The sequence below is a fragment of the Drosophila yakuba genome, chromosome 3R (assembly GCF_016746365.2).
Source record: "Drosophila yakuba strain Tai18E2 chromosome 3R, Prin_Dyak_Tai18E2_2.1, whole genome shotgun sequence".
In the NCBI taxonomy this organism is placed as follows: Eukaryota; Metazoa; Arthropoda; class Insecta; order Diptera; family Drosophilidae; genus Drosophila; species Drosophila yakuba.
The window spans coordinates 14563087-14583857 of NC_052530.2; the positions used below are offsets into that span (position 1 = coordinate 14563087).

Sequence of the window (20771 nt, forward strand, 5' to 3'; positions counted from 1 at the left end):
AATATAATAATCATGTGTGATAAGCCGTAAGCATTGGAACCGAAAGGATCTAAAAATACCTACAACTCTGATAGGTGTTACAGAATTCACTGTAAGCTGACATGCTTAATTAATGCATCGTCATCCTATTTTGACCAGGGGATGCTGACTCCTAATCAGAACCGGAGGGTCAGGGTCAGGAGCAAGCCACAAAAGCGAAAGCCCGCCGGCGAGAACACGTTCCGTCGGGAACAGATGTTGAAGCTCTAGCCGTCATCCCGCCCATGGGTCATACGTCAAGTGGGCGGAACTGATAAGATTACGGACTGCTATGTGGCCTAAGTCGGCACTTTGTGGGAGCGCCAGCTGTTGGCTTCTGAATCCCCGGAAAGCCGACGTGGAACGTGATGGTGGAACGGCAAATTATTCACTTGCTATCCGTCGACCAGTGCTGACCACCAAAGATGACCACCTCCGCCGACAGTGTGTTCGTTGCCCGATCCGATGGCATCTCCGCCGAAGGAGTCCGGGATCAGTACGCCGATGGCAAGGCCGCCAAGGTGTGGGAAATCTTCATCGGGGACAAGAACTCGCGCACGGACAACTACAAGAACTTCCTGATCGACATGCTGCGCAATAAGGGATGCAAGCGTGTCCTGGACGTGGCCTGTGGAACGGGGTAAGATGCGAAATCATCCTCATCCTTAAGTGCTAAATCTTAGTCATCTAAACTATTTTTGCAAGCTTGTGTCCTCAGAATCTAATGTGTGCCCTAATCTACATTATTTTTCTTTCAGTGTGGACTCCCTGATGCTTGTGGAGGAGGGCTTCGAGGTTGTGTCCGTGGATGCCTCTGACAAGATGTTGAAATACGCTCTCAAGGAGCGCTGGGCACGACGAAAGGAAGCTGTTTTCGATAAGTGGGGTATGTTGTGTGAAGGACAATATCCGTAGCCCCATATCTACTTATCTGATTATCCTACAGTCATTGAGGAAGCCAACTGGTTGACTCTGTACGACGACATCCAGGAGCACATCCAGGATGGTTTCGATGCCGTCATTTGCCTGGGCAACTCCTTTGCCCACTTGATGGATGGCTTCGGGGATCAGCGGGAGCACAAACAGGCCATTGGCAACTTCGAGAAGTGCCTCAAGCCTGGAGGCGTCCTGCTCATCGATCACCGCAACTACGACAATATCCTGGAAACAGGAGCGACGCCTGCCAAGAGCATCTACTATAATGTAAGTACTACTCTTCATATAAAAACTAATCTCAATCTGATCCAATACGCGTGTAGTTCATGCCGATACACTTTCTACCGAATCATCTCCTCAATTAAAAACTATTAAATTCCACACTCGGTCAAAATAGCCCAATATTGTCGCATCATCGTGGCGATAAGAGCGGATGATCTTGTTTGTGAACCCCACATAACACATCATAATCATCACCCGCCTTATCAGTTGCACATCTTCCGATTCAATTAATCCAATAATCCAATGATGACTTGCGACTAATTACAGACGAGTCACACGGCGGACATCAAGACATCCGTGCTCTTCTACTGCGGCAAGCCCTCACTGGTGTCCATGGACTACCTGATAGCTGGTAACAAGCTGACCAGCGAGTTCCGCCTGTCCTACTATCCCCACGAGCTGAAACGCTTCCAGGAGATTCTCGCCGAGATCTTCTCCGCCAAGGCCAAGCACCAGTTGTATGGTGACTTCAAGGAGATGAGCCAGGTGAAGAACCCCGCCTTCTACATCCACCTGATCGAGAAGCCACAGGCTTAGGTTTAAGTTTTTAGTTGTATTCACATTAGGCCACAAGACACATTCATATAAATATAAAGCTCCTTCGATTCGCACAGTCTCGAGTCTGCTCACTTTTCTCCTAAACCATTATGCAGAATCGACCCACGATGGAGCCAAAGCACAGGGTCACCATGGAGGCCTCGATTACGAACGGGAATTTGGCCTTCACGTAGTTGAACATCCCGGTGTAGATGCTCGACAGGGCGGCCAGTAGTATCAACGTCATCTCTCGTCCGCCGAACTTCGCTTCAGACTGTCACTAAAACGCAAAAGCTATCGAAACCCTCGATTCTTGGGGCAAGTGTCATTAGCCTTGCAAATGCTTTTCCATTACGTTTTCAATGGGTTCTGTTTTAAAGAAAAAGTGAGTAACGATCGAAGTGCGATACCTATACACCCAAATACTGGGAAAATTGGCGGTATTCTGATAACAGTGAAGCTCAAAGTTAGAAAACCGTACTCCTGCGTACTACCCTGTTATAAATATTGATACTATATATATAAATTACTATCAAGAAAATACCATTGTAATGTAAATGCATGGCTTGGTATTATAATTGAGACTTTTATCCGGAAAATTTAACAGTTTGTCAAGAATAGATTTTACTGTAATAGACTTTGTAGCACAATACCCATGGGTACCATGTTATTGTGGTCTCTGCTTGGAGGATCGCCTAGCAGACACCGCTGACGTATGCTCATTAAAATGTCATCGAATAGAAAACAAAAGCCAGCTTACAAAAATTGGACTTAATCGACATGTTTATTATAAATACGTTTTAGTTCTACGCAAAGGCTTTACTATCTCGAAAACGTGGTGAAATCATAACAGTGCGCTTTTCAATCCGAATTTAGACACCAACGATTTTGTTTATGCGCTTGACGTCGACGATCTGGCGATCGATCTCCCCGGTTAACTGGGTGAGTATCTCGGTGATAGTGCGGTGCTGTTTCTCCGGCAGCTCGTAAGCGTTCTTCTTGAGGTCCTCTTGACTCTTCGCAATGTGGTAGCGCTGCTTGTTAAGCGTCTTCTTGGCGCTCTCCAATCCAGCGGCCAGGCTCTGAGTGACCTTGTTCAGTCGAGTCACCTCCTGGGAAAACTCACGTTCCGCTACCACACTATTAGGTAGTGAGGCATTGGCCTTTTGCATCAGGGCGTTGCACTTGCGGACGAGAAGCTCCTGGTTGTAGCTGATCTCCTCGAAGCGCTCCGCAAGCTTGTGGGCCCGCTCGCTGATCAGTTCTCGTTCCTGCTCCAAGTCTTGGATCTCCTGCAGCTGTTGTTCCTTCTTTAGCTGGATCTGGTTGATGTGGCGGGCAAAGGCGGCGCGCACAAGGTCATGTCGTTTAAGGTACTGCTCGCGAAGAACCTCGATGGCCTGGTTAAGGAGTTCGTAGCTCTCCTGGGCAGATGGCGATGTAAGTTTATCCGCCAAGATGGGCTGGTTAACACTGCGTTGCAAAAGCGATTTAATGGTATCGACAAATGATGGCCCACTTTCCTGCTGCGACACGTCCAGGCCAACTGGCTTATTCTCATTGGGTGTAACCAGCAGCTGTGCATCAATTACCAGCTTAAGACTAATAACCTGACCGCTACCCAGCAGTAGAACCATACCGGCAGGAATTTGCAATAGAGCAAGTCCAAAGACTGCGTTCACAGTCTCACTGGAGTCGAATTTTGTGCACAGAATGTACTCTGCACGTGAAGATGCAGCCAGCTCTAGACGATCCTCATCGGACTCGCTCTCCAAGTAACGTTGCAGCTCTGAGATAAAGCTGACCGTAACGGCATGAAGTCCTGCGTTGTGGTAGGCAAAGTAGCGCAGCTCATTGATCAGATCCCGCTTTAAATATATGGGACAGTGGTAGACATTTCCTTCTTCTCCAGTTCCGGATGCAGCTATTCCCAACTCAAGTTCCACAGTTTCTAGTACATGCACAACGTATTCGGCGGGTTCAATTAACACAAAGTCGTCAACCTCGTTGAACGAATGCTCAGTGGCCTCCGCCTCCATTAGCAAAGCATGGTGAAGCTTTCCGTTAGACTCTGCTATAACCATGGTCGGCGGAAGTGACGGGATAATCATGAGGGCACAGGACTCCAGACCATAATTGTCATGCGCCTGGGGCGTTATGGTGATGGGGCCCTGGAGGCGGGTTTTTTCCGAGTCCAGGCCGGTCATTAAAATGTATATGTTTCCATTCTCGCGGAGCACAACCATAGGCCACTCTATCCGCTCCTGCTTTGGCAGCGATTTTGCCGCCATAAGGGTTTTGTTGCTCTTATCAAGAGTGGTTTCGTTTTTGCCGGCTATTTCTGGTTCTGTGTCACGTGGTTTTGCGGCAGGAGCGATGTCAAAGTCAACGGCTACCTCGCCGAAGTCGCAGAGCGAGTTATTGGCGCCACTTCGAAGCACCGAGGGTCCCACCTGCCACACGTGGCGCAACTTGGAGTGATTGTAGACTCGAATTGTGTTGTTGTTGAGCAGCACGAGCAGCGTGGAATCCGATACGGAGTGCGGATGCCAGCGGACCTGGCGAACTTCTAGATGCGGGTTGTTGAGAAAAAGCTGGGTGTCCAGGCCGAACGTGCGGCAGGTGATCATGGGCTTCCCATCTTTGTAGTATCCATCGGGACCCCAGCGACGGGGCAGTTCCATGATGATAACGCCGCGGGGTCCACTAAGTGCCACTAGGGAGCCCTCGTTGGAGGCCAGTACGCGGTCCACCTCGAGAGTCACCAAGCTCGAAGGAATTAGTGTCTGGAACTTCACTTTCACATCTGCCGCCAACGATGAGCGCCAGTTGCGCACGAGCAGGCAGTTGTCCTTCGCGTCCCAGGCAAAGAGCAAGTCGTCCTTGCAGTCCAACAGGTTTTGCGTCCTTTGCACCACGGGCAACCCATCGCGGATCTTCGCGAACAACTCCGTTTTGTTCAATTCCAAAACATCGGTGAGCGACATCGTTTGTTTATGCTTTAATTCGTGTGCCCGACTTTGATGCAATGTGATAGTGTGGTCGTAGTTTACGGAAATCCGCAAAGTATTTTTTTTAGTATTTTTTGAGTTCGAACAAATGAAACTCGAAATTTGCGAAAATCGTGACTGATAACATTTTCGAAAAAGGTACTGATATTAATTGCTCTTGAACTTTTTATCTATAGAAGTTCTATCTATAGATGTTAGTATGGACCAAACCATAAATTTAATACAAAATAAAAAAACCAAACTAATATTCTGAGAGTACTTAATAAAAATCTATAAAAAATATGGGAAATGTTATTAGCTAAACAAACAACATCCTTTTCAATATTGATATAATTCACAGAACGCATTCTTTCAACAACTTTTATTAATCTATTTAAAATCACTTAGTTCTACAAACATTTAAATTCTCTTTTGGAGCTCCAACAGCGGCACTGATTTTAACTTCATGGTTATATCTTCAACAAAGTAAAGGTCTTCGAACGGAAAACTCGTTCTAAACCTATAATTCCTCAATAACTTGGCTAACGTAACTTTAGCCGATATCAAGGCATATCTCCAACCTAATATAAATGTAATAATAAATAGTCAAAATAAACGTAATTTGGAAACAGCCGCTTAGTTACCTATGCAATTTCTAATCCCCTTGGTGAAAGGTATGTAAGCGTACGGATGCTTGTCCTGGATATTGTGGGGCAGAAAATGATCTGGGTTGAAGGTTTCCGCATCTGGGCCCCAGATCTGTTTGCTTCTGTGCATGTGATATATGTCGATGGCGATCTGGACCCCTTTGGGAACCACTATTCCGTTGGACAACTTCAGGTCTTGCGACGTTTGGCGGGATACAACTGGTACGGGGGGTATCACTCTCATTGATTCGTTGAGAATCAGATCCAGGTACACCATCTGCTGGGTGTCAGCGTAGGACACATCAAAGTCTCCGGTGTTGGGGAATATCGTTTTTATTTCCTCAAAGGCCCTCTCCTGATAATCGGGAAACATGGCCAGCAACATCAGGGTGTAGTACACTGCATTAGCGGTGGTCTCAAAGGCTCCAAAAACGATTATGTTTGACTCATCCTCAACATTTTTCAGGGTGAACACTCCTCGTCTCATCAAATCCGTGGCCAGGTTAAGAAATATATTCTTATCGTTGGATTGGATGGCGGGTAATGTTCTCATCTCGTCCTCGGCCAACTTCCTTTCAATTATCTGAAGGGGTTAAGAGATTATTAACTGAATAAGTGGAGGGAATGATTGTTCTCACCTTTCGGATGAACTGGCGAATTTCGGTTTTGGCCTGATAGTAGTGCGATTCCTTTCCAGCCAGCTGACGACAAAAACGGCTATTGAGCCACGGGGAGAAGCACATATCTGTCATGGTTTCCAGGATGCTATTAATGGATAGATGCCATCCGATTCCACCTCAACACTCACCATTGATATCGCCCCAGCAATGAATTGCTCCTGAAGTTCTCCTCGTCCTTCACGTCGCTGCCCATGGTGGTTTCTGGTTTTATATACAATGATAATAAGTTTTTAATCAGATCGACTCTTTTATCGCATTCATTCTAATGATAGATTCAGCGGAAATGTAGCAAGTGAGAGCAACAAGTGGAATTTACTTTTGGCATTGTTTATAAGCAAACAATGAACGTGACAGGCATAACTAATGGATCTTCAATAATACAAACAACACATTCTTTTTTACTCACGGGTGGCTATTCCCAGGGTGAAGCTCTGCAGCAGTGGAATGAGATCCTTCTCTCCGTCGTCCTGCAATGGCTCGAGTTGGTCCAGCAGAAGGGCCGTCTCTCGGTTGAAAATGGGCAGGAAACTGAGTAGAACCTTGTGGCCAAAGGCGGGATTCAGCAGCTTCCGATGGATGCTCCACCGGGGATCTACACAAATCCACACTTAAGTAACTCCCACACTGAATTCCAAGGACACACACCCTTCATGCTGAATAATCCAACTCCGGCTCCATCGTCCACTGCCTTGTAGATAATACCCTTGTTGACGCAGTGGGGCGATGTAAAGATGTCCTGCACCACTTGGGGGTCACTGACTATCATGAAGGGAATGGGCCCCAGCCAGGAGAAGATCGTCGGGCCGTGCTTGTCCAGAAAGCAGCCGAATGCATTCAGGATATCTGCGCACGGACACTAAGATTATTACTCCCGACCAACACAATAATCCAATCTATGGCACCTTCCCTGCGCATCAGCCAGTGCGCCATGCCCAGAATGGGATATCCAAGGGGACCCGGTATCTTGAGGGTGAGCAGATAGAATCTGCGCCTGCTCCACAGAAAGTAGAACCAGAGCAGGAACAGCAATCCACACCACAGGGTCCAGGTCAGCATGATTAATCCTTTAGCAATATCCGCTATCCAATAGTATAATGCGTTTCCTAACAATTTTCGACCGCTCGGTTTGAAGTGCGCCAAAAGTTTGATTAGCCAATTCTCAGTCAATCGACTTTTTATAATCCGGACGTGTTTAACTGGTTTGGGACGCGATCGACCAATTTGCTATCACGCGTAGAGCTCAGCAATCGACCTGATTGACTCTCCTCCTCCCAGGAGAGAAGAAGCCACAGGGCTACGGGGCTACGGGTGGAGACCCATTGAACCGCACATAGCCCGCCGTTTTTATTGGGACTCGACATGGGGGGTTGCGCATACAAATAGCTATAATTTTGACTAATGGCCAGTGGTGACATGCGGCACACGCTTCAAGAATGCGAATTGGCCACCGACGATGCACTACGTCACTGATCGATTCCGATCTGGGGGGTGCTAATAATTGCGTTGTATAACCGAACAAATGTCAAAAACTACCGTGTTCCCGACTTTTCAGGTGGCAAAGTGCGATGACACCAATAATTTATAACGATAGTTAATTAACGATACAATAGCCCCTCAAATGGGTTTCTACGGAGTCAGTGAACCATTGATAGATTTAACCCATTTATGATAACATATTGTGATATACTCTTAACAATATGCCCCAAAATAAATCATTGTCCGTAACGAGATCTTCATTCATGATTTCCTCGATTAACTACCCAATTCAATAGTATACTTAACGAGGAACCAACCGAACTAATAAAACTCAACGGGTTCCTATTCTGTGTGTTATTTATTAAAATTTAAAATATTACTTTCATTTGGTTTTCAAAATGTTCTTAGCCTAGGTATATTATGCACGTATGAAGGATAGGAAAGCGCAAAGGCCTCTCAACCGATCTCATGAAGAATGGGCATATGCTTGGAAACATGTGCGGTAGCTATGGTCTCTATAAAGAATGAACACCTCGACTTTGCGCTGGCTAAGCTGTGGGCTCCGACGGCGAGATTACAGCGGAAAATGGCAGAACTTTTCAATTGGTTTCGAAAGTTTTGTGGAATTTTGAGTTAGTGCGACGACTGCCTCCCTACGACGCCGATCCGTTGCTCACGGCGAGTTTCCCTGAAAGATGTACAGGATAATAGAGTTGAGCGGGTTTTCTGGTGGAACGATTCGAGCCTGCCCATGCGATGACTCCGAAACACTCAGCGAGTAGTATGCGACATAAGCTGGCATTTATTTACAGCGGGTCCAAGTCGATGAGGCTTACGATCTACAAAGCAATTGGGTTTAGGGGTGCTGGGATGCAGGGATGCAGGTGCAGGGTTAGAAACAATGTGCTCGGGATGTGGAGTAGACAGAAGTGCGTCTTAGTCATGCTATTCGATTACAAACTCGATCCAAACCAAAAAGGCAGAGTACAGCAGGCGAAGCAGAGAAGCTCTAGCAGCTAGCAACTAGGCAGTGAGTGGGTTAGTAGATGGAGTAGTTATAGCGACGCCTCTTGGGGTCGTCGCCCAGGGGCAGGGACTTGCTGGAGCCAGGGGCCCCGCTCAGCAGGGCGGTGTGTGAGCAGCTGGGCAGCAGAGTGCCCGGGTTAGTGTGAAGCGAGCTACTAGGATGGTCGCAGGCGGCGGAGTCTGAGATGCGAGTGGGGCTAGGCCAAGGTGAGGCGGGGTACGAACCAGTTCCGTTGTCCACGTGTCCATTGATCTGGATAGTTGGGGACGCTGCTGCGGTTCCATTGACACCGTTGGTGGCACCCATTAGCGGTGCACTGGACTTGGTGCCTGTAAGGAATGTACAAATCAAGTGCATTATTATAGGGTTTAGAAATGACAACAGACGTGGAACTTAAGCGACCAAAACTTACCAGTAGACCGATAATGGCCGTTGCCGGCTATCTCGATGTCTCCATTGGCCAGAACCACCGCTCGCGGCGCACTGACCCCGTTCTCCTCCTCCTTGACGCATTTAATGAGGAATAAAAGCGAGGAGCCGAGCAGCGGGGGCAGTCCAGCGAGGATCAGCGGCAATGTGTAGGAGTTCGTGCTGTCGAAGATCATGCCCGCCACTGGTGGGCCCACTGTCAGCGGAATGGAGCTGAGGCCTAGAAGGAAGCCGATGGCCTGTGTGGCACCCGAGGGTCCACAGATCTCGTAGGCGATTGGGCCCAGCAGCGAAATGAAGCAGCCGTCGAAGAGACCCATAACCAGGGTGAACGAGACGAGGATGACATACGAGTTGGTGAGCGGCAGCAGCAAGGTGACCAGGCCAATGGACACCAAGGACAGCTGTTGCAGGTACATTCGGTTTACGCCCGGCATATCAGCAATCACGCCGAAAATCAGACGCCCGATGCCGGAGGTGATGCCGATGCACATGACCGGCAGGTTGACATCCTCGCCGGGAAAAGTGGTTTTCACGAACTGCATCATGTGCACATAGGGCACAAAGTAGCCGAACAAGGCGAGCGGCACACAAAGTGCCCAGATGACGAAGCGTTTACGCTTCCAGATCTCCACGTTGATTATGGAGCGCATGAAGAGATTGATGCGCGACCTGCCGGGCTTCTTCTTGGGCGGCTCCGGTGGCGGATGCAGTGGCTTGTACACGAAGGAGCAGAGGATAATAAAGGCGGAAACGAGGCTCATTATCTGAAAGGTCAAGAAAAGCCATCAGTATAATATAAGCATGCAAAGCCATCGTAATCCCACTTACCCGCAGGGTCCCCTCCAGACCATAGCTGCCCAGGAGCTTGTCCAGACAGGGCGGCAGTATCACAGTGAAAACGCTGGAGCCTGCGGTCACGAAGCCACTCACTTTGCCCAGGTAGCGCTTGAAGTAGTGGCCCAGGATGGCCAGTGTGGGCGTGTAGGCGAGGGCGGCGCCCAGGCCAAACATGATCCCGTAGGTGAAGTACAGGGCGCCGATGTTCTCCGTGCAGAACGAGGACAGCAGCAGTCCTCCTGCAGAGAGGACTCCGCCGGCGAACGTGGTCAGCCGCAGTCCAATCTTGTCGGTCAGGCAGCCAGCCATTGTGGAGAAGAGGAATGTGGTGCCTATGGCCAGGGCTCCAATCAGAGCTAAAAATAATTAAGGAAGAAGAATGAATAAATAATATTTCCCCAATGATTACGATTCCGCGGACGTATAAAAATATTTTAGATATCAGATAAAGTAATCTGTGTGAAAACAAGACGCTTTGTGAAATTCAGAGGGAGTGCTTCCTTTAAATACTGCCACATTTTGACCTATTTTTAAATCTTTGTTGAGATATTAAAATCCTTTTATATTAAGTATGATGACGATTTGCAATCGCACTCTGTCTGAAACAATATTTACTTTTCTGGCTTATAAGAAGGAATGTTGGCGAAAGAAATGTTTATACTATTGTTGGTCCACGATATTTGTATTTATCTTTTGATGATTTCCTGAGCAATTATATACTGTAGATGATAGTATAATGAGGCAGCTATTGAATCCCTAACTTGCTGACCAACTGTCTGCTCGCCTCATTTGGAGCAATTTCAATTGACAAATCGAATCTCACGCACTTGCGGTCGATTGTGAAGTGAGGCCATCCAAACCATGTCTGGATATTGGCCGCAGTCCCAGGTGTTCATTGCAACTTCCAGGTGGATGCCCGACTGCGTCGCACAGAGGGCGCGAGCTGGAAACCCGATCCGCCGGCGGTTGGCGGGATGGAGGACCAAACGCATCTTGTCGCACGCCGCTCAAAGATTCGATTTTCGTCGTCAATAATTTTCCGCTGAACTCTGCAAGCAAAAGTGGGGGAAATCGAACTGTTTTCGTTGCGTAAACACTTTCGCTTGTTCCACTTTGGCACTTCAAATTGATGTTCGATTGACAGAATTGGGTTAATTCTTTGTTCCCCGCCTGTGAGGATGATCAAATGGCGTGATAAGGTGCGCTTCTCTGGCAGATGTGCAGCTGCAGCCCCTTCAGTGGTCCAGCGCCAGTGGTCTATTGTCTGGGACATGGACAGTGGACCGGAGCAGGTAGCGCTCCAAAGCCATAGTTGCTATATTTGTAACTAATTGAAACAATTAAGATTAGTTTTATAGCACGCAATTATAAGTCGATGACCCCTCAAACCTCTCAAAGCGGATTTGTAGTTCCAACCTCGGGGAATTTCAAATACTATTGTGCGCCGGAACTAGAGATAAGCACTAAATTCTGTTCGCGTGTCCCTTCGGATTCGTATTCACAATCTACGGACTGAAGAGCTTGGAATAGCTTTCTTAATGGCGATGCTAATTCATAAGCTAACCTCCCTTGACCTTTGGTCCGAAAATATGTTCATTCATTTAATTCACTTTTGCCAAAGTCGTTTAAATAACTTTGAGGTGCATAAGAAAGACACTCTTCAAGTATCTTAAATCTCGCATATTATATGGAAGAAATATAACAGAAAGTGCAGCGCATTAACCCAAAATAGAACTTGACCCACTCCGAATGCCTCATGGATATCTATTGACCGTTCGCCGAGACACGTCCCACTTCCCACTGAGGAATGGGGCCGTGATATGGCACGTAACTCTCGCCCACATGCGCAGAGTGATTCTGCCGCAATCTCGGCAAGAGCCAGCCAGTCGTCCAATGTCAATGCCACAGATAGAGACGGCGGCGATTCTCTCTCTGCACAGCCAGTCAATGGCGAGGAGAGACATTAGATAATAGCCGAATGGCCGGTGCCAAAAATCTAAAAAAGAATCCGAACGGAAGGGGAATCTGCCGAATTACATGGCTCCTCCGGCGTCTGGCGAAAATAGATCGGAATATTTATAGTACGCCTCATATTCATACGCAGACAGACGGCAGGCAACCCGATGCGATCTCATGCAATATCTGACGCAATCTGCAGGGAGATTGCATCGGTGGATAGCACCAAGATTGGCACTCGCTTGGATGATTGATCTTGACCTCCTATCCACCCGGATGAACCAATGGGCCAACCAGCGCCCATTAAGCTCCACTAAGTCGCGCTGATGTGCCCATGGAGGTGTGTAATTGACAAAGGCTGACAATTAATTGATGAATCGACACCGCGATAAAAGTGGGTGGAGGGGCAAAATATGGCACACATGAGCTCGGGCTGAGGCTCAGGCTCGGGCTCGGGCTCGGATTACGTCAGGTTTTAATCATATTGCGGAACTGAACTGGCAGCCAGTCTTAGCTTAGCTCTAGATAAATGCATCTAGCTGCCGTTTGGCGGAGGATCGCTGTCAGGCGGAGCACTTGAGGGGCTTCCCCGTTGCAGCGCCGTCGACCGACCAAGTAACTGGGTCACTGGCGGGTGGCTTTCGTCTTCTGCCGGCCAGTTGCCGGCTTGGCCAGTTCGCCCAGCTCGTCTTAAAAGCGCCGGCCGTGCCCCCAATGCGCTGCCGTCCAACGCTGCGTATGCGTAATGCAGGCCAAGCAGCAGAACCTTGACAAATGCAGCGAACTCTGCACGCTAAAGCAGTTGTTTCTGGTTGGGAATAGCACTTCCCCTTCAGCTGGAGAGCTGCCAAATAATTATGCACTTCTGGCGCTGGCGGAGATCCCTCCGTCCTCTGAATTTTCCGCTCCAACTCTATGCGACTCCCGCGAATCACGACGTCGCTGTCTTCGTGCTCTTCGCACTCGAAGTCCGTTGAATAATGCTTTGTGATCCAATCAACTTTTAGCAATTTAATTCACTTGACGTCGGTACGTTGGATTCCTATATCGCCACTTCGTACTACGTACTACAACGTTTTATTGAACCCAAGAGCCAGATGGAAGACGCCAATGTGCGTTAGATTCGAAATAAATATTAATAAATGTAAATAAAAATGGGCAAAGTATTATTGAAAACGAACTGCGTCAACACCTAATCAAATTTCATTTCGGAAATCTAAAATATCTTTTATATTTTAAATAATGATAGTACAATCTTTGGCTGTTGATGCCTTTAAATGCAAGTCAGATGTGACAATATTATACTAATAGGGAATCTTTGTGGATTGAAATTCTAGGCTTTTTCGAATCAAAGTTTGTGGACCCCCTGGTCAACAATCAGAGGCCATAAAATATGATTTGTTCTTTGGAGGTTGGGCAGGTCCGTGCAAAAACAGATAATAGCCGCGAAAACAACTGCCCAGTTCCCATCTAATCTCATTTGCCCTGCCTGCATAATTACAATCAACGCTGGCGGCAGCCGTCCATAAATTCTGAATAGATTTGCCAGCGGCTGAAGGGATTATGGACAAATTGCTTTCGCATTCGTGGATGGGGAAACATCCCACTACCCGTCACCCACCCATGGCACACTCACCCGCTTTGCTGGATGCCTCCGGATCGCCGAGCTTTGTGAGTCTATCCGTCAGCAGCGAATGGATCACTCCGTAGGTGTTGATGAACCCAAAAATGATGCCGTTACAGAGGAAGGCGCTCACCATGACCAGCCAGGCGCGGGCTCCTCCGTCCGGTGGCTCCTTGCCGTGTATGTCCCGACAGCAGGGCGCCTCGATGTGTGTCCCATTCGCGTTCCCGTTCTGAGCTGGAGCAGGTGGCTTCAATGCATCCTTGCCTTTCGCATGCACCACGCCGTTGGTCGCGGGTGCAGTGTGTCCATTGGCGGGCAGGATGCGACCATTCACCTGGCTCTGCTGGTCGTTCAGCGGCTCGTTCTCAGCCATGGCTGCTGGCTAGGATTGACTTCGGAGGTTCGGTGCTGCCTGCAAATATACATAGTGTTTTGAGAGCTTTGGATCAGTGGGGTGCACTCCGTAATCAGTCAGCCACATTGCACCCAAATATGCTGTTAACTACCGCCCGCCGAAATGATACGTTTCCCCATCCCGGAAAATAATCGCAGACTGACGGAATTGGCTGGCCAAATATTTGGATACGTTTATCGCTATTTGCCCCTCCGGCGAATGAAAATGCAGTTTACTTTGTCGGGGATCCAGAACCCAACTAAATGGCGGACAAAGGCATGAAGTTCAAGATCTTGAGGGAGAGGTACTAGGGACGATCTCAGGTCTATCTACAGATAAGCTGAGGAAATAGCTATAGTGAGTGATATAGTTTTGGTCTCAAATATTTTAAATAAATTAGGATCTATCTTTAAATAATTTACCCCTTTGTTCTTTACAATTTCAGTCACCTTATAAGCGCCATAGTTAGCCGGCCAAAAGTTTAAATTGGATTAAATTGCAAAGCTCAGTTAACTGAGAACCATAACAATATATGGTTTCATTAGCTAACAGGTTCAAATTAATATCCAAAGATATCACAGCAACATAGCTTTCTGGTTACGAACACCAAGCTATCGTGGAAACATGCTTGATTCTGAGTCCAATTTCCCTTCATAGTATCTGGTCAGCAACATTGTAATGCATTTTAAAAGCTGCGCAGAACACAGATTGCATTACAAGCGATAACTGAAATTCCTCGCGTTTTTCGATTATGCATGCCCTTGTCGAGTGCACTTCGGCTTGGGGGGCTCGAGGTGGGTCTACGGTCTACGGTCTACGGTGTGCGTTCTACGGTCAACGGCTCACTGCAGCGTTCCGTTCTGCAAACGTGTCTTTTTCCCGCCCGGGGCAGCCGAAAAACCGCACCGCCACAGCGAAAACTCAATGTAACGCGAACCGCTCGCCAGAAATTTAGAAAAATAAAGAAATATAATTGAAACCGCTTTCGTTCTTGGCGGCTATCTCTGAAATTCGCGCTATCAACGCCATGCACGTGCCCGCTCGATGACGATGCGGTGACACCCAGCCCAATCCCTAGGGGGGTCACTGTCTAAATCGAAGGTCACCGGTCGCTGTGTTGGCCCTTATGCAACCGCCGGTGCTTGGGCGAACTCCGAGTCGACTTCTTGAAGCCCTCCTCTACGTACTTGTAAGCCGGAACTCCAGTCGCTGAAGGCGTGCGATTCACTTGAAGGCTCTGGGTATCCGGCGAATTTGACTTGAGCGCGAATCGAGAGTGTTAAGTGGTCGGGTGGAGACCTCTCGAGCGAGCACACAACCGAACGCTTGCGTCGTCGGCGGCGGAATGAAGAAAACTGAATTATTTTCCACGAGTCGTTTTTGCAAAAAATCGCTCGCTCACTTGAGGGGCGCCTAATCAGAGAAGCAGAGCAACTGAAACCACGGCGGTTGCTGTTCTCTGCGGTAAACAAAAATTCACCTAGGCAACGCACAAACAAATTGTGCGGCATGTTTAACAGTTTCCCAGCCAGGCGGATGATGCTGCTCCTCCAGGTCCAGTTCCTCGCACAATCACATGATCAGGGTCGGGATTTTGTGCTCAAATTGAAGGCTCTTCTAATTGATCAATTCCCAGAATTAGAAACTGAAGCATTCCGGCTGTCCACTGCGCAGTACCATCAATTGGTGGTTTAGTTGGTGGCGATGACTTCCACTGCAGGCAAGTGGCCATATCCGCCGCAGCCACCAAAGATGAATTGTCCCACTGCTCAACAACCTGACCCCAACTCAACTCATCCGGCGAATTGTATGCTCCTGGCGCCGGCGCTTTCTCTTTTCATATTTCGATCAAAGGCCCGTCGAGTGGTTTCGGGTATGTTTTTGTATATTTTGACTGGACTCCGGCGAGGAGCAAAAGCCACGTGCATTGTGTTAGATGAGATGTATAAATGAAGAACTTACGTGTTAGTGGAAGATTCAATTCGATTAATTTAAGTAACTACTAGCTAAGCACTTGACACTGTCACATTTTCAAAGGAGCAGCGTCGAGGGACATGGGCAGAACATTGGGCAGCACAGGTTCCGGCTGGTCGATGATCAGCTTCAGATTCTTGTCGGGCCACGAGAGCTCCAACCGCTCCTTGGGCTCGCATTTCTCGTCTAAGCCTGCGCTGCGGAAGTCTTCCAACAGACGTGGCACCAGTTCGTCTGGTACTAGGACCTGAATCCAGTAGCCCAGCACGCCGTAGGGTTCGTTCACTGTGACAGCCGAGCCGGTCACAGATTCTGCCACCAATGTTAGCGCCAGATGCTGAGCCTTGAAGGTAAAGTGCCGCCCATGTCGGATGCGATCCTTGATGGCCAGTAGCAGGTACTTGGCCACACCAGGTGCGAGAGTAATTTCAATGCCATCCAGTGAGATACAGTTTGGTGCCTGAGCCTGAAAGTCCAGGGGACAAGACTTGTGCAACGAATTGCTGCTCATCGACATGGACTGTGGAAAACTCGGTTCCTCACGCTTCATTTGCGTCTCCGTCAGCTGCCGGTTGTTTTCCTCGTTGGCGCACTTCTCGCTTAGCGCCTGAAAGTCCACCTCTTCTTTTACATCCTTGGTAGGTTTCAGTTCACGGAACGTAAAATCGGCGTTGACGCCGGCCAGATCAGACCCCTGCTTTTCCAGGTCGTCCTGTAAGTTGAGCAGTGTCTCGGGAAACAGCTCGAAGACGCTCGTCGGGCGATCCATGTTTGTCACCAGCCAGTCGCCGCCAGTTTGCATATCTTGGCGAAGGAAGTTGAGCACTCCGCGACCGTTCCAACGCGAAGCCTGCTCAAGTTCGTCCTCAAAGACGCCGACGATCTGGCAGAAGTCCACCGTGCCCGTAGGAGTGTCGATGCAGCCCAACTGCGGATCCTGGGCGACGAGCAGGCTTTGTAGCTTGGAGGTGGTACTGCCGTCCAGGCTCTTGCGCCACGGGATGTTGTCCCCGAAGCACAGGCCGTTGCCTGTTTGAAAACAGTATCGTCCGATGGCCTGCAACAAGTTCGCCGGCCAGGTGGGCGGTCTTTGGGGCTTCTCTGGGCTCTCAATCTGCTGCTTTAGCTCCACTTCCGTCTTGGCCAGCCGAAAGGTCAGCTCGAATCCCATCCCGGACCGAGTGACGCCCTCCTCGCGCAAGTGGACCCTCTCGTCGCCGTGAAGGTCGCTGAGTCCAAAACTGATGTAGTGCCAATGAGGCGGAATGTTTCTGTCCACATCTCCGGGATAGTTGTACATGCTAATGTAGTCCAACGGATCCTGCCCGCCTAGCCAGTACTTGAGCAGTGTGGTCACCTGCAGCGGGTTGGGCTGGTTGGGGTACACCTGCCCCAGGTGGTCTATGATCGCCTTAAGGCCTGGCGGAGGCTTCACCTCGGGTTTTTTGTCCAAATTCGCCTCGGCCATTTCATCCAGTGTTAAGATCAGTATGACCTCAGTTAGACCGCTGCGGAATACCGCCGCTAAAATATACCACACTTACAAATAATGGCATGTAATTTAAAAATTGTAGCTTACGTGATTTTTGTTTTAAGATCCATTCTCTACTATCAAAAACTTAATTAATAAAATAATTAATTTTAATATTTTCTGCAAATTTTAAAAATATAACTAAAAATAATAAGTCTATATATCCAAACTTTTTTAAAACCCCCATGTCAAATGTTGGGTATCTTCCTTGGTATATTTTTACATGCTGTTTATTTCTGCAAGTCAGCTACGGTCACGCTGTTGACCAACTATTTAATAGAAAATTTGCAAATTTTGATAAACGCACAAAATGGAGCCTTATGATGTCGTCGTCAACCAGCCCGTCGTCATAGATAACGTAAGTGGAAGTGGGGTCTATTAATTCCGTGCATCTCTGTCCAGATCTCGGGTTCCCAGAGTTTTAGCCAGCAAACAGTGACATCACCTACCGCCCGTCCCTTTGTCAGTGAGCTTTCAAGCCGTCTTCAAATGGCCAACATGACTAATCCCAGAAAGAAGAACTCCGCAATCGCCAAAGATGGTTCAATTTGGAAGTGCACTCAACGGAAACAGCGAATTTGGTTTTTAGTTTGTACAAGGAATCCCTTTACCTGCCCAGCACACGCACACACGGATACCTACGGGAAGTGGGCGAGTCCCTGCTGTTGCGTCCCTGCATCTGGAAGCCTCTGTCGAAGTCCATTTGCCGGCCGTACTCTATTGGGTACACCACTGGAATGGACTCCACATGGGAGGCAGCCGGTCGCTTCAAACGCTCCAGTTCGGGATCTATCTTAATACCACACTTGCCCCTGTATGTGCTGAACAGCTTGGGGCGCAGCAGCTTATTGTAGGGATCGCGGAATTGATCCCGATACTTCTGGCACTCCAAATAGAAGGAGTCCACCTTGTACATGCTGCCGTAGCTGATGTTGGTCAGCCCAACTGGCGGGGCGAACTTTAGGAGCGATTCCCGCTCGTATTGCGAGTTCTTCGACACGGTCATCATGTCCACCTCCGGCACATTGAAGGATTCCATGTCGACTATTCAGATTTCCCTGTTTTGCACGTACAATTTGTAATGAAATAGGTTGACGGAGCTAACTAAATGTATTTCACATCACGTTTTACAGGGCTCCGGTGTGATCAAAGCCGGCTTTGCTGGTGAGCACATTCCAAAATGCAGGTTTCCCAATTAGTAAGTGCCCTGGACCATTCGCGAACCTTAAGCCCCTCGAACTAATGCCTTCTTCCGCAGCATTGGCCGGCCTAAGCATGTCCGAGTGATGGCTGGTGCGCTGGAGGGCGACATATTCGTTGGACCCAAGGCGGAGGAGCACCGTGGTCTGCTCAGCATCCGGTACCCCATGGAGCACGGCATTGTCACCGACTGGAATGACATGGAGCGGATATGGAGCTACATTTACAGCAAAGTAAAGAGTCTAAAGCTGTTCCTTTATGCTTACTAATCGTTTTGAATGGAAAAAACCAGGAACAACTGGCCACCTTCACGGAGGATCATCCCGTGCTGCTGACCGAAGCCCCGCTTAACCCGCGCCGCAACCGCGAAAAGGCAGCCGAGTACTTCTTTGAAGGCATCAATGCACCTGCGCTTTTTGTGTCCATGCAGGCGGTGCTGAGTCTGTAAGCATTGCAGTCCCACGAACTGCCACTATCGATTTCATCTAACCATTCTCTTTCAGCTACGCTACTGGACGCGTGACAGGCGTGGTGCTCGACTCCGGCGATGGTGTGACGCATGCGGTTCCCATCTACGAGGGATTCGCCATGCCTCACAGTATTATGCGCGTGGACATCGCCGGGCGCGATGTCACGCGCTACCTGAAGACACTCATCCGCCGGGAGGGCTTCAACTTCCGGTCGACTGCCGAATTTGAGATTGTACGCTCCATCAAGGAGAAGGTCTGCTATCTGGCTACCAATCCGCAGAAGGAGGAGACCGTGGAGACCGAGAAGTTTGCCTACAAGCTGCCCGACGGCAAGACCTTTGAGATTGGACCTGCACGCTTTAGGGCGCCGGAGGTTCTCTTCCGGCCCGATCTGCTGGGAGAGGAGTGTGAGGGCATTCACGACGTTTTGATGTACTCCATCGAAAAGTCAGATATGGATCTCAGGAAAATGCTCTACCAGAACATTGTGCTTTCCGGCGGATCCACGCTCTTCAAGGGATTCGGCGACCGTCTGTTGTCCGAACTGAAGAAACACTCGGCTAAGGATCTCAAGATAAGGGTATTTATTTCTATCAAAATATTGTTCTGTCACAGTTCTAAAACTCACAAATGTATGTTAACAGATCGCCGCGCCTCAGGAACGTCTGTACTCCACATGGATGGGTGGATCGATTTTAGCCTCGCTCGATACTTTCAAGAAGATGTGGATCTCGAAGCGGGAATACGAGGAGGAGGGACAGAAAGCCGTGCACAGAAAGACTTTTTAGTGTGTGTTTACTGGCTTAAACGCCATTTGTAAAAGGCTAATTAAAATGTATATCAAATCCTTGTGTCAGCTAACATCAAGTACCCCAGAAATTGAAAACTAATGTGTATGTTTTACGCATCAAGGGCGCAAAGTATTTAAAATGCTATTTATTGAAACTGCTTTCCCAGCCTAGAAAATAAAGTACTAAAATTTATATTTCACTTGCGGATGATTATTTCCCAGGCTAACTCATAAAAAATAAATCAAGTAATTGGAACAAGCTATTGTATTTTTGGCAGTTAGTGATATCTTCTTATTCAAGCTCTTTTTGTACTCTTGCGCAGTCACATTAGCATGTACTTGCGCTTATGTGTAAAATAGGTAGACTTTCTTTATCTGAGATAGCTAGTGACGCCCACTTGGGATGTTTGTGCGCCCATTGGAATGCTTCCCCCTAAGAACATGCTCTTGTTTGGAATCAGGGGGAACACTATGGGCTGCCGGTCCACATTTCCAGCAATCGCCTGTGTCATTTTGATCACGCTCTGGTCCAGCTTGATTCCGCACTTGCCCTTGTGCAAGTGGAAGAATGCCGGACAGTGCACCTTGCCGTAGGGGTCGCGGTAATGATCCCGGTACTTCTGGCACTCCAAATAGAATGTGTCAATCCTGTAGATCTCCGCTCGACTTATGGTGGCCAGGTCGACAGCCTCGGGCACGAATTTACGAATCATCTGGCGATCTTTCTGGGACTTCTTTGAAACGTCCCAGTACTGAGCCTCTGGTATGGGAAATTCCATGATGCTTTTTCAAATAACTCTGCCAACCAAATAAATTTAAATTTCTTTCTCTTAACTCCCAACCAAAGCTATGTGTAGATTGTACTGTTGTAAAAAATCTAAATATATCCCTCCAAGCCTACGTGTTAATGTTCTTAGCATTTTTGATTAAGCGGGATTATCTAAGGCAAAATAAGGAGAGGTACATA

General features: G+C 48.3%; 9 protein-coding genes across 11 annotated transcripts; 2 read left to right on the forward strand and 7 right to left on the reverse strand.

Moving 5' to 3' along the window:
* The first annotated feature begins 394 nt into the window (after positions 1–394).
* Positions 395–1847, forward strand: LOC6536857 (glycine N-methyltransferase). Its single transcript, XM_002097390.3, has 4 exons — positions 395–658; positions 777–904; positions 965–1221; positions 1504–1847. The coding sequence occupies exons 1-4, from the start codon at positions 444–446 to the stop codon at positions 1771–1773; spliced, it is 870 nt and encodes a 289-aa protein (XP_002097426.1). The 5' UTR covers positions 395–443; the 3' UTR covers positions 1774–1847.
* On the reverse strand, positions 1770–2063 carry LOC26535575. The gene has a single exon (XM_015192482.2). It carries the CDS (start codon positions 2018–2020, stop codon positions 1874–1876), a length of 147 nt encoding a protein of 48 aa, XP_015047968.1. The 5' UTR covers positions 2021–2063; the 3' UTR covers positions 1770–1873.
* A 475-nt stretch (positions 2064–2538) lies between these two features.
* On the reverse strand, positions 2539–4820 carry LOC6536858 (nuclear pore complex protein Nup88). Its single transcript, XM_002097391.4, has one exon. It carries the CDS (start codon positions 4758–4760, stop codon positions 2646–2648), a length of 2115 nt encoding a protein of 704 aa, XP_002097427.1. The 5' UTR covers positions 4761–4820; the 3' UTR covers positions 2539–2645.
* Positions 4821–5130: 310 nt separating this feature from the next.
* LOC6536859 (probable cytochrome P450 313a4) lies at positions 5131–7840 on the reverse strand. Of its 2 annotated transcripts, XM_002097392.4 has the most exons (7): positions 6993–7840; positions 6736–6933; positions 6497–6682; positions 6219–6291; positions 6049–6175; positions 5408–5993; positions 5131–5344 (listed from the first exon to the last, which is right to left on the reverse strand). In XM_002097392.4, exons 1-7 carry the CDS (start codon positions 7144–7146, stop codon positions 5184–5186), a joined length of 1485 nt encoding a protein of 494 aa, XP_002097428.1. In that variant the 5' UTR covers positions 7147–7840; the 3' UTR covers positions 5131–5183. The 2 variants fall into 2 exon arrangements, with proteins under 2 accessions (XP_002097428.1, XP_039232107.1); XM_039376173.2 differs by lacking the exons at positions 6497–6682; positions 6736–6933; positions 6993–7840 and having other exon boundaries at positions 6049–6155.
* Positions 7841–7905: 65 nt separating this feature from the next.
* LOC6536860 (monocarboxylate transporter 10) lies at positions 7906–15580 on the reverse strand. 2 transcript variants are annotated; one of them, XM_002097393.3, is made up of 6 exons: positions 15027–15580; positions 13455–13857; positions 9854–10218; positions 9006–9789; positions 8818–8922; positions 7906–8254 (listed from the first exon to the last, which is right to left on the reverse strand). In XM_002097393.3, exons 2-6 carry the CDS (start codon positions 13816–13818, stop codon positions 8220–8222), a joined length of 1653 nt encoding a protein of 550 aa, XP_002097429.1. In that variant the 5' UTR covers positions 13819–13857; positions 15027–15580; the 3' UTR covers positions 7906–8219. The 2 variants fall into 2 exon arrangements, with proteins under 2 accessions (XP_002097429.1, XP_015047969.1); XM_015192483.2 differs by lacking the exon at positions 7906–8254 and having other exon boundaries at positions 8346–8922.
* A 123-nt stretch (positions 15581–15703) lies between these two features.
* Positions 15704–17326, reverse strand: LOC6536861 (suppressor of fused homolog). The gene has a single exon (XM_002097394.4). The coding sequence runs from the start codon at positions 17279–17281 to the stop codon at positions 15863–15865; it is 1419 nt and encodes a 472-aa protein (XP_002097430.1). The 5' UTR covers positions 17282–17326; the 3' UTR covers positions 15704–15862.
* A 222-nt stretch (positions 17327–17548) lies between these two features.
* On the reverse strand, positions 17549–18482 carry LOC6536863. The gene has a single exon (XM_002097396.4). It carries the CDS (start codon positions 18381–18383, stop codon positions 17952–17954), a length of 432 nt encoding a protein of 143 aa, XP_002097432.1. The 5' UTR covers positions 18384–18482; the 3' UTR covers positions 17549–17951.
* LOC6536862 (actin-related protein 1) lies at positions 17554–19997 on the forward strand. The gene is made up of 6 exons (XM_002097395.3): positions 17554–17702; positions 18478–18542; positions 18603–18777; positions 18837–18988; positions 19048–19594; positions 19659–19997. The coding sequence occupies exons 1-6, from the start codon at positions 17655–17657 to the stop codon at positions 19800–19802; spliced, it is 1131 nt and encodes a 376-aa protein (XP_002097431.1). The 5' UTR covers positions 17554–17654; the 3' UTR covers positions 19803–19997.
* A 54-nt stretch (positions 19998–20051) lies between these two features.
* On the reverse strand, positions 20052–20688 carry LOC6536864. The gene has a single exon (XM_002097397.4). It carries the CDS (start codon positions 20581–20583, stop codon positions 20176–20178), a length of 408 nt encoding a protein of 135 aa, XP_002097433.1. The 5' UTR covers positions 20584–20688; the 3' UTR covers positions 20052–20175.
* Between the last annotated feature and the right edge of the window lie 83 nt (positions 20689–20771).